At 35.8% G+C, this 12,996-nt stretch overlaps 1 protein-coding gene across 1 annotated transcript in view; it reads left to right on the top strand.

Annotated features, from left to right (window-relative positions):
- The window catches only part of CFAP299 (cilia and flagella associated protein 299), a 561,069-nt gene that overhangs the window by 221,879 nt on the left and 326,194 nt on the right, over positions 1-12,996 (top strand). Inside the window, exon 3 of the mRNA XM_081095523.1 lies at positions 7,331-7,421. Within this exon, the coding sequence (XP_080951649.1) occupies positions 7,331-7,421 (91 nt within the window). The remainder of the gene's footprint in view (positions 1-7,330; positions 7,422-12,996) is intronic.

Raw genomic sequence — 12,996 nt, 5'->3', positions numbered from 1 at the left:
ATAAAATCTCAGATTTGATTTAGTGATTATTCAGAAATTGCTTATTAGAATACATCACAATGATGAATCAAACCTTCCTATTAGAATACTCACAATCATACATTTAAAGTACTAAGTTGATTAATGTCCTAAGTATTTGATGACAGACTTTATTATATTTAAAATAAGTGAACTCTTAAGAAAATAATTCTTGATAATAAGCTTCTATTTTAACAGTTTTCCTTTTTTTTTTCTTTTTTTTTCTTTTTTCCTGAGAGCATGATCATTTAAAATCTTTCCCCTTGAATGTTAGTCTGGTAAAGAAACTATGTGTAGAACACAAACAACATAATTAAATTATAAAACCAGTAGCCTAGTTGTTGAGGATTGAAAATATATTTATACTAGTAGTCTCTCATGTAGGATTATATAAACATGTTTAGCTAATGATTAAACTAGGCTGGTAAAAATTAACTCATCCATGTAACTTTTACCCCATTTTGAAAGTGGTGGAGTGTGAACACAAAGCTGAGTATTTGTCTTTATAAAATGTATAACCCTAAGATTTTGTAACAGACCTACTTCATGAGGAAGTAACTCTTTTTGTAATATTTATTTAGGCAAGGTTTCTCAGGTCACTGTTAAATAAATTTAGTTAAGTAAGAGTAATGCATGTTAAAGATTTAAGAATTCCTAACCACAAACTCTACATTAACTTTATTTTCTAATATTTCCCCTTGCTGAAAAGTTTCAGGTTCTCAGATGCAATATGTTATAATAATTGATTATTTATATAACTTTTTCACTCTGTTGCAAATAGTTTAGGGGTTATAGACTTATCCTTTTTATTTCCAATGTATATAACAAATATACTTTTTTATTTATTGATTTTTTTTTTACAGAGAGGATGGGAGAGGGATAGAGAGTTAGAAACATCGATGAGAGAGAAACATCGATCAGCTGCCTCCTGCACACTCCCTACTGGATATGTGCCTGCAACCAAGGTACATGCCCTTGGCCGGAATCAAACCTGGGACCTTGAGTCCGCAGGCCTACACTCTATCCACTGAGCCAAACCGGTTAGGGCATATAACAAATATACTTTTATCTTCCTCGTCAATGTTATAGGAAACAATGTAAGTCTGTGTATGTAAGACTTGAATAATAGTAAAAGAGGAACAGTATAATCTTAAAGTATTGTCAGTATAATGGTCACGTTTCTTAGACTGATTATAAATTAATATGATTGGCAATTGATGATAGAGCATGATCATTTTCATTCACAAGTTTTACTGCTGCTAGGGGCTTAGAAATTGTTGAGCCCATCAGAAGGATGTAGTGAGTTGGTAAAGAAATAGGAATTAAAGACTGATGTCCCATCTTATATTTCAGTTTAATTCCCATTATTTCATGTTTCCATTTAAAATGTTTAACTTTATGGCTCTTTTAAAAATAACTATTTTTAATTATATAAGTCATATAGTCTCCTGGGGAATCCTTACAATATTACAGATAAATTCAAGTCCACTTTGATTACCAAGTCAATTCCACAACAGCATCTTTTTCTGAAGGGTGAGCAAATTTCACATGGTGAATGTACCTGTTTAGATTAGATTTAGTTAAAAATAATAGAAAAACCCAAAAGCACAGTAGCTGAAACAAAATTTAAACTCCTTTCAGTCTTGTATTCCAGAAATGCATATGGTGTCAGTCAAGGCTGGGTTGGTACTCTGAGGTGTCGGGAATCCACTATTATCCATAACAGTGGCCTCCAATTTAAGTCAAGGTGGCAGCTGGAGCAACAGTCATTATATTGCGTTCCAACTCTAGGAAGAAGGGTACACTTCCCTTTTAAGTACACTTCCTAGAAGTTATAAGTAATTTTCACTAAGATACCATTGTGGAAAAGTTATTCATATGGATATAAATAGCTGCAAGACAGGCTAGGAAATGTAGTCTTTATTCCAGAAATCTACATGTCCAGGTAAAAAATGAAACGTTCATTTTCATGGAAGAAAGAAAAGCAGTGTCTGTTATAGTCCAGAGGCAGCAAGAATTCTACTGCTCTTTTTTTTTTATAATGAATCTTTATTGTTCCGATTATTACAGTTGTTCCTCTGCGCCCCCCCCCCCCCCATAGCTCCCCTTCACCCGGTTCCCACCCACGCCATGCCCTTACGCTCCCCATTGTCCTCACCATAGGTGTAAGATTTTTGTCCAATCTCTTCCTGTACTCCCACAACCCCTTTCCCCCCAAGAACTGTCAGTCCACTCCCTTTCTATGCTCCTGATTCTATTATATTCACCAGTTTATTCTGTTCTTCAGATTTTTTATTCACTTGATTTTTAGATTCACTTGTTGATAGATATGTATTTGTTGTCACTTTGTTGTTTATAATTTTTATCTTTACCTTTTTCTTCCTCTTCTTAGAGAACACCCTTCAGCATTTCATATAATATTGGTTTGGTGGTGATGAACTCCTTTAGCTTTTTCTTGTCTGTGAAGCTCTTTATTGGACCTTCAATTCTGAATGATAGCTTTGCTCAGTAGAGTAATCTTGATTGTAGGTTCTTGCTATTCATCACTTTGTATATTTCTTGCCACTCCCTTCTGGCCTGCATAGTTTCTGTTGAGAAATCAGCTGACGGTCGTATGGGTACTCCCTTGTAGGTAACTAACTGTTTTTCTCTTGCTGCTTCTAAGATTCTCTCTTTGTATTTTGCCCTTGGCATTTTAATTATGATGTGTCTTGGTGTGGTCCTCTTTAGATTCCTCTTGTTTGGGGTTCTCTGAGCTTCCTGGACTTATAACTCTATTTCTTTCACCAGGTAGGGGAAGTTTTCTGTTTATATTTCTTCAAATATGTTTTCAATTCTACTGCTCTTACTTCCTTTTCCTCTTTGCCCAGATATTTCTTAAAAACCTCAGCCATTGGTGAGTGAGCCAGGCCTGGCAGCATAGAAAGAATTTCTTCCCTATGAGTGAATGGTACCTAGAAACCTGTTCTTTTGGCTTTTGTTGTCTAATATCCCTGGGATAATTTTGACCTTCCTCTAACAAATGATTCTCTGGAACAATAGCAACAATGCAATGAAACAATAAGCTAAAAATTATATAATGAAGTGAAGAGCCAAATAATGCTATATATGTTTTTATGGGTACACAAATATATACGTAAACTATCCTATATAACAAAAGGCTAATATGCAAATTGACTGAACAGCAGAACAACTGGTCAGTATCGTCCCACAGGGGAGCACTGTTCAGCCAGAAGCCGGGCTCATGGCTGTGGAGCACAGTGGCAGGAGCCTCTCCTGCCTCTGCAGCAGCGCTAAGGATGTCCAACTGCAGGCCACATGTCCAGAGGGAGCGAGCCCAAGCCATCAGTCAAACATCCCCTGAGGACTCCCAGACTGCAAGAGGGCACAGGCCGGGCTGAGGGACCCCCCACGTGCACAAATTTCATGCACTGGGCCTCTAGTAGAAAATAACCTTGGTAGATGCATGCAAAGCTGATATTGATGGGTACATTTGGTGTTTTGGGATTGTGGTTGGTGATAAAATTGGACTTTAACTTATTTGTAATGTTCTAGAGATTTACAATAAAACAAGGTGTGTTTGGGGAGGTGGGGTGGGCAAGGGATTCATTTACTCTATGGAAACCTTTAAGAACTCTGAGGTATTTTAGCTGGATAACTACTGTATCAGTTTTGGTTTTGTTTGTGAGCAATAGAAGCTAATTGTTATGAACTGAAAAAAAAAAAGGAATTTATTGGAGGAGCACTGATTATTACAGATTTGAAGAAAAAGTTGGATGAGGAGGCTGTGTAGTAGGAATTAAGGCCAGTAGCTTTTCATCCTGAGTCTCTGTTTATGCTGTATATTCTCATAAAGTGAAGTAATATTGGTCAAGCTTGAGTCATATTCATTAGCTGAGGTTTGGGGATTAAGAGTTGTGAGTAAGCAGTTACCTAGATTGACTGTTCTACTAAGTTACAGAATGTGGGAGGGAACATGGCCCAAATAGATATAAGGGTTCTATTACCAATAAAAGTGGAGGGATGTTGGAATGGCAAAAATAACAGGTGTCTACCACTGTCAGAGAAGACAGCATACTGAAGTGTATTTTATTCTTTCAACCATAATTTTAGAATGTTTTAGGTCTTTGAGGGAACATTGTGTTTGGGGGCTATAATTCGCTCTTTTTATTTTCACACAGGTCTTTATTTGGTTATATTGCAATGAACCACATTATTTAACAAGTTTCTGTACTTTTAAATTTCACTCAAGAAGTGTTTTCCTTATTCATCTTGTTTGCTTAGCTAACTGCTATCAAGTAAGGGGCACATAGACTATATGTAAATATTGCTACTCTGCCTTGAGCAGGATTACGCTTTCTCATCCTATTGATTTCAGGCTTGACTATGACACTTACTTTGGGCAATAAAATTTGAATGGGAGTGACTGACCTGTTTCTCTTACAAGAAATTGTTCTAAGGGCCAGTGTGTGGCCAGGTTCTCTTTTCCCTCCACACTAATCAAAGATTTGTCAGATAAAGGCTATTTTACCAGCCTATCTGAACACTCCTCCATGGTAAAGAGTCACAGTCAACCTGCTATTGATGCAGAGCATTACTGAGAAACAAGTTCTTGTAACTGTAAATCAGTGAGGTTTGGGCCATTTGTTACTATAGCATAACCTAACCAGTCCTGACTAATGCACTTGTAAAACTAATTCTCTGTTCAAATTTCACAGAGAATTTCTAACTGATTCTGGTTTTATTTTTTTTAATATATTTTATTTATTTTTTACAGAGAGGAAGGGAGAGAGATAGTTAGAAACATCGATCAGCTGCCTCCTGCACATCTCCTACTGGGGATGTGCCTGCAACCCGGGTACATGCCCTTGACCGGAATCGAACCTGGGACCTTTCAGTCCGCAAGCCAACGCTCTATCCACTGAGCCAAACCGGTTTTGGCTGATTCTGGTTTTAAATGTAGACCATAAGTAGGAAATCAGGTAGAAACTGTCCAAATGATGAGATTATCCTGTTAGCAATGAAGAAACAATACATTTTGGGGGGGCCAAGTAACTGACAACATAAATTTGATATCTTAGAGATTTAGTATCAAAACAGTGTATAGGTATATTGTAATATGGATGACTCACTTTTGGACAGAACAATGAATTGAAAAACATCTTAATTATGTCTCAATTATCTGATTCTTTTCATTGGTACTGATTTTTGTGTGTAGTCAGATGTTTGGGTTATTAGTTGGTATTAATACCAAACTAAGGCATGTAAAGCTAAAGACAAAAAACAAAACAAAACAAAACAAAAAAACAACAACCAAAAGCTGACAAGTTATGATCAATTTAAAGTGTTGCATTTCTAGATCAACAAAATAATTGGTAAGGTACATATTGTACGTGTCTATGTTGAGTTAATTAAACCTGTAGCCATTTCTCTTTAATTCTTCACAAAAAGAAATAACCAGGTCCATTTTAGCTCTTAAATATTTTTCACACCTATCCCTTCCTATCCTTACCATCACCACTTTAAATCAGGTCTGCATCATCTTAGTAAGACTTTGTAATAGCTCCCTAACTAATCCTTCCAGTGTTACTGTCCTCCAGGTTATATTTCTCATAGCTACTGAATATTCTTTCTAAAACACAAACTTGACATTTTAAATTCCTTGCATAAGACCTTCGTGGTTCAGCATCTTCTGGAAGACAAGGTTCATACTCCTTAAAGTAGCATCCAGGCCTTTGTGGAAGGGTAGCATAACCTGTGGTTATGAGAACGAGTTCTAGAACCAGACCACCTAGGTGTGAATACAGGTTCTGCTCCTACCAGCTGTGTGGCCTTAACTAAATCCTTACAACAGTATGTCTTTAAAAATGTTAGCTTTCATTAATATTACATAGTTTCTCCCTCACTTCCCGCACTTACTTTCTGACTGCTTTGTGATTACTCAAGGGCGCCCTGCAGTTTTATGTGTCTATTTTTTCTTTCCTTTGTAGTTACTGGTACCTCTCTTCCTCTGCCACCTCTTCCTGCCTCAACCTGGCTAATCTAGTCTCATCTTTTAAAAAAATATATTTTCATTGATTTCAGAGAGGAAGGGAGAGGAAAAGATAGAAACATCAATGATGAAAGAGAAATCATCAATTGGCTGCCTCTTGCATACCCCCTATTGGGGATCGAGCCTGCAACCCAGGCATGCGTCCTGACCAGGAAGCAAACTGTGACCTCCTGGTTTACAGGTCTATGCTCAATCACTGAGCCACACTGGTTTGGTATGCCTCATCTTTTAACATTTAGTTTAATAGTTGCTTTAAAGCTTAGGATTAAGTGACTTTTGCTTGAATAGATAGTATATTTCTCTTAACTCTTCTGATACATATCCATATCTCTATTATAGTTATCTCATAGTATGACATTATAATGTTTATGTATCGGGCACCTCTATGAGACCACAGGCACTGTGAGAGCAGGAATTATGAATTATATTTCTCTCATTCATCTTAGTGTCTGTCATAATTCCTGGTAAAGAGTAGTCAAATAATAAAAAGATTTGTTGAATATATGGGATCCTGCTATATAAGGAAAGGATTGTTATATTGTAAATCACTCTTGGGCTCACTCTTCATTATGTGGTTCAGTGCGACTGGATTCAGATTTTTGTGATAAATTTCCTTTAAAATTTACTTCCAGAGAAAGGCATTCTTAATGCCTTTCTTACATTCTTAATGCTTCTGTTTATATGACAGAGATAAGTCAACCTAGTTTTCTTTCTTGCCTTGATTATCTTCAGTCATAGAGCTAAACTTAATACTTAGTTCCAGTAACTGAATTGGCTTAGATACATAGTATTTCAATTTTCTTATAGTGAATAAATAAATTGTACTGATACTATAATAAATGTAAAATTACTGTGGGTAAAAATGAAATTGTGGTTACCATGTGAAGTGTAAATGTATTGATTTTTCATGTTGTGACAAAAAAAATGAAAAGAGCATGTAAATGAAATTCACTGTGTCTGGCATGAGTAATGATGAGAGAGAATCATGCCCATAATATACATGAAATATGCATGCATATTACTTGTAGACTTAATTCCAATTATTCATAAATAAAGGCTATAACTGTATGAAATAAAATTGAAAAACCTACATTATAATAATTGTATCTGACTTATAATGACTATATAGAACATGTATATATAGTTTTAGTGTTATAAGAAAATTCTCGTTTGAATGAAGAAGCATACTTTTTGTCCCCAGAGTGTTCTAAATATATTTGTTATCTAATATATTATAATTGGAGACCTGCTTTTTTCTAGAACATTAACAAGTGCTGGTAAAAACCTGCAAGAAAATTTTCTGAAAGCTCTAGCAGTGAGAGAAGAAGACAATCGCAGTGGGAAAGTGAGCGTGAGTACATTCATCCAACAAGTAAAAAAATGTGTACACTAATGGCATAGTTAGTATATAACATACAGTTAGTTCATGAGAGAACTTTTACTATCTTCCCCAAAAGTAATTCATGAAGGCTATAATATGGCTTTTTATTATTTATGTATTATAGACATATATGTACAACATTTTTTATTCTAATTTACATCTGTCCAAGTAGCCAAATGGTGAAAAAAAAGGATTCTATATATCTATTGCAGATAAAATACCTATACTTGGCAGATGGTTATCACCCCCAACTCTGTGTTAGTCCTTCATTGAAATTCCCTAATGCTTTTCGGCTCAACCTCCTAGTAGGCTTCTCCAAGTCATACCATCCACTGGTTCCCACATTGTGCCCCCACTTACCTGATTACATGTTACCTCTAGAAGATAGTCCTAGAGTCTGCCCCGTAGTCCTTCCTTGGGGGCTGTGATAGAAACCATATAATGAGTGACATGATTTTGAATAATTCAAGGAGAACATGCTCTTGCTTTATTAAAACATTTGCCAGTTTTAAATATGTCAAGTTGCTAATATTATTTAGAATATGTATTTACTTTTACTCATTGTTAATATATTAGTGATAAGTCTTCTGTGAGTCTTAAAATGTTCTAAGTCAAGAATATAGTTGTATGCTGAAACTGTTATAAGTGACTTACAGAAAAATAATCAGAGTAGCATGATGAAACCTTTAGAACAACAGGAAAAAAATATGTGAATATGGAGGTCTGATTTACCAAAGTGTTCTCACTAAAAAAGTTGGGATTTTTCTTTAAGTCCCTTGAAAATTTTACATACAGACAAAATTGTCAATATACTTTACAAAGAAAAACATCGTGTCTTAGCTACATAATTGTATAGAATTAAACTGGACTTAAAATCTGGGAAGTCTTTTTGAAAGAAGAGGGCTGAGTGAGGTTTAAACATGTGAAGTTGGAAATATGGGCAGAGATGACTCTGGAGAGCCTTGAAATCACAATAGAAATTTTGGAATTTATCTAACTCTTTTCTTTTTTTATATTTTATTGATTTTTTACAGAGAGGAAGGGAGAGAGATAGAGAGAGTTAGAAACATCGATGAGAGAGAAACATCGATCAGCTGCCTCCTGCACATCTCCCACTGGGGATGTGCCCGCAACCCAGGTACATGCCCTTGACGGGAATCGAACCTGGGACCCTTCAATCCGCAGGCCGACGCTCTATCCACTGAGCCAAACCGGTTTCGGCCTAACTCTTAATAGAAAGATAAACCAGAAAGATGAGAAGAAAAAAGAAAGATGTCATAGGAATTCATGATAATGACTATCAAGAGGGAGCAAATGATCATTAATGATTAAGAAGGATAAGGACTGAAAAAAAAATCTATGGTGTTTGGCAATATATATATATATATATATATATATATATATACATATATATATATATATATATATGTATGTATATATATATATTTAAAAATCTAGTCAAGAATGTAAAGTACAGCATAGGGAATATAGCGAAAGTATTATAATAACTATGTATGCTATCAGGTGGGTACTAGAAATGTTGCAGTATTGCCCTCATAAGTTCTATAAGTGTCTAATCACTATGTTGTACACCTGAAACTAATTCAATATTGTATATCAACTATATTTAAAAAGTTAAAATAATTTTTTAAAATTACTATTATCCTCACCTGAGGATATTTTTTCCCCCATTGCTTTTCAGAGAAAGTAGAAGGGAGGGAGGGGCAGAGAGAGAGAGAAACAGGAAGAAAGATGTGAGAGAGACACATCGACTGGTTGCCTTCCACACACGTCCCAACTGTGGGTGGGGAGTGAACCTGCAACCCAATGCATGCCTTTGACCAAGAACTGAACCCGCTAACCGTAAGTGGACAGGCCAGCACTCTAACCACGGAGAAACACTGGCCAGGGCAGTTTAAATAATTTTAAAAAATAATTTGACAAGTACAAATTCCGTTCATAATAAGGGTGGAAATCAGATTCAATAGGTTTGAAAAAAATGGTTCACATTAGACACTAGTACCAACAAATGCAAACAGCTTTAGCGAGCGTAGGCCCGTGTTATTTTATTTTTACCACAATGGTATACTTCCTATCTAGTTCTCCTAAATATCAGTCAAATCACTTCACTTTCCACCATTGCAACTCTAATTTAATTGATTTAAACCCCTATTATATCTTAAATAAATTACTATAACAGCCTCCTAAATGATACACTTATGTATTTTCTTGCCCAACTTTCACGCATTTTTCAATCACTCAACACATATTTCTTGTGCACCTGCTGGGGCACTGCAGGTTTTATGACCTTAAAGAGTTTATATTTTAGAAAGGAAGACAGAAAACAACTAAGTGAAATAAAAGTAGAACAATTAATTTCGGCTCTGAAAAGATGCTTTGGAGAACATAAAATTAGAAAATGAAATAGAGAGTCATTGAATAGTGTACTTCGTTGCTTTAACTACTGTATACAAAAAAATCACTTTGAGGGGGTGACATCTGTTATGACTTGAATGACATGGAGAAGATAGCCATGGAATTTGAAGGGAGAAACACTTTAAACTGATAAATATTTTAAAGGAATGGTGTATTAAACTCTCCTGAGATAAAAGAGATCATGGCATATTCAAGAGATGGTAAGAAGACCAGAATGGCTGGAATATAGTTATTGAAGGGGATGATAAAGACAGGTGCAATCAGAGAGGGGTCAATAGCCAGATTTTATAAGTTCTAAGAAATTTTGATTCTATTATTTAAATTTAATTTTTATATTTATTATTTTATTATTGTAATAGAGAGTCAATGGATGGTCTTACGTGAAGAAGTGACCTGATCCAGTTTACACTTCAGAAAGATTGCTCTCCTGGCTGCCATGTGGGACAGAGATGTAGGAAAGAGAATTAGAGCAGAGGCAGGAGAAGTTAGAAAGCTCTTGTAATCAGCCAGCAAGAGATGGCATTCAAAACAGGATGGTAATGGTTGAAACAGAGGGTAACATCATGTCTATGTTTTGGAGGAAGATCAGACAGGAATCGCTGATGTATTGCATGTGAAATATTAAAGAGGAAATCAGGATGATTTTTAGGTTTTTGGCTTGAACAAGCAGGTGGATGGATGATGGTCGGACTTTACCAGGGGAAATCTGGAGGAGTGCTTATGTCAGGAATCAATAATGAAATACTTCTGCTTTGGCTATATTAATTTTTTGATACCTATTTGATATCCAAGTGGAGAAGTTGATTGGTCATTTACATATATTGATCTGGAACCTAGGGGAGAAGTTTTGGTTGGAATATAAATCTAAATAGAAAGTTCTTATTGTCTAAATGGTATGTAAAGTCATGAACTGCAAACATTTACTAAGGAAGAGAATATAGATTAAAAAGGTTGAAGTCCTATAAAAAATCTTTAGGACATTACAACATTTTGAGATCTGGAATGTGTGGAAGAGACAGACAACAATACCGGGAAGTAGTAGGTATGAGGAAAATCAAGTGAGAGTGATGCTACAAATACGGGAAAAGAAAACATTTCAAAAGAATGAATGCTCACCATCTCAAATGCTACTGACAGGTTAAGTATGATGATATGTTAATTTCCCATGGCTGCCATAACCAATTACCACAAACTGGGTGGTTTAAAACAAAGGAAATTTATTGCCTCACACTTCTGGAGACTAGAAGTGGGAAATCAATGTTTCAGCAGAACCATGCTCTCTCTGAAGGACCTAGGAGAGAATCTGTCCTATGCCTTTGCCATAGCTTTGTCAGCAATCACTGGGGTTTTTTGGGTTTATAGAAACTTCATTCTCATCTCTGCCTCCATCATTACATGGCATTCTCCCTGTGCGTTTGGGTGTCTGTCTTCTGCTCTTAAAAAGAAGAGCATAGTGGATGAACCTCCCCGCCCCCGCCAATCTTAATTTTGTTACAAAGAGCTATTTCCAAATAAGGTTATTTTCACAGGTCCCAGGAGTTCAGACCTCAACATCTCTTTTGGGGTTCCATAATTCAACCCCCCAAAATTGATTTGCTATTGTTTATGGCCCGATAAACCATGATGAGGGCTGTTTCAGTGGAGGGCTGTGGTTAAATGTTTCGTTGGAGTAGGTAGAGAAAACAAAAAAAGTGTATAAATGAATATAAGGAGAAGCAATTATTTTTGAGGAAATTTGCGATGAAGTGTAGCATGAACATTGTGCAACAGCTGGCATAGGGCCTGGAGTCCAGGAAGTTTGTTTTGTTGTGTTTTAAGATTAATATTAGACTGTGTCTTCCATTAGTGAGAATGATCAAGTAGACAGAGAGGTATTGATGGTGTAGGAGAGAAAGGAAAATTATGGAGAGAATTCCTTAAAAGGAGGATGGGATCCAGAACATTCTGAAAGGGTTTGCCTTTGAGAGGAGCAGAAGCTTCTAGTGTGATTGCAGTTGGCAAGAAGGAGGTGACGGGCACTTCTGCTAAGTAGGCTGGTGAATCTGGACTTGGAAAGATGAGCTAGCTCTGTGGCAGGTGTATATCTCTTTTCAATGCATTGTCCCTTCAAATGTTTAATTACATCACCATGATTTTTTTTACCCCCCAGAGAAGGCCCTAAATTTAACTTTTATTCAGAATACTAAATAGTTACCATTTAATGTTGGGTGTATAGTTGCTGATTTGGAAACTGGAATCTTGTCAGTCTCATAGTTTTCTAACTTTAAATATAATATATAGCCATTTTTTTCAGGCCTTTGAATTTGGTGTATTATTACAATCAGCAGAATACACATCTTTGTATCAAAGGCAGCATTTTAAGCTTAATTTTCTATTTCCTACTCTTGGATCAAAACAGATTCCAAGTGGCTTTATAGTAAACTACAACACAATACAATATATTTTAGAAAGATCTAATTATTAGGATCATAATCTTACATAAAAGCTACTTACTAAATGGATATGCCTTTTTTAAAGTAGTCCTATCAAATATGCAATATTCATGAGATTTGAATTTATATTAATTTGCTGTCAGCAAAAATTATATGTGAATTTCATGAGGTCCGAACTCTCCAAGGGAAGTGACTGTTTCCTAAGCACTAGGACTTCTCTACATAATGTGTGAGTGCAAAAGAAGTGGAGAATTTCTACCCAGAGGCACATTTGCTGCTCTTTTTATTTCATCTCATTAAGAATACATGCTAAAAAGATTATGATATGGTTTCAGAACTGACATAGTTGACCTGCGTGACCAGTAAGGCTTGAAGGACTAATTCCATAATATTCCCAGATAATTTTCTTTAAATGTAGCTAGGAAATTAGAAGATTAGATTTAGTTCCCCGCACATAGAGTTTTTAATTTCATATTTTAAGTGAGGTTGCAAATGCTATTTTGTGTAATTGAATCTTGTTCTAGATGTCCTCTTTCTCCCTAATTGCAAAATTATTAGTTTCCTCCATTAGCCTTGAATTTATTTTGCTATGGCGCCTAAAGCTCTGGAAAATAGTACTCCTCTCTGTTCCCATCCCCTCCGGCCCCTCCCCATATTTTAAATGTCTGAGCTATAGG

Source organism: Myotis nattereri (assembly GCF_964212035.1).
Source record: "Myotis nattereri genome assembly, chromosome: 1".
In the NCBI taxonomy this organism is placed as follows: domain Eukaryota; kingdom Metazoa; phylum Chordata; class Mammalia; order Chiroptera; family Vespertilionidae; genus Myotis; species Myotis nattereri.
This window is presented reverse-complemented; position numbering and strand designations above follow the sequence as displayed.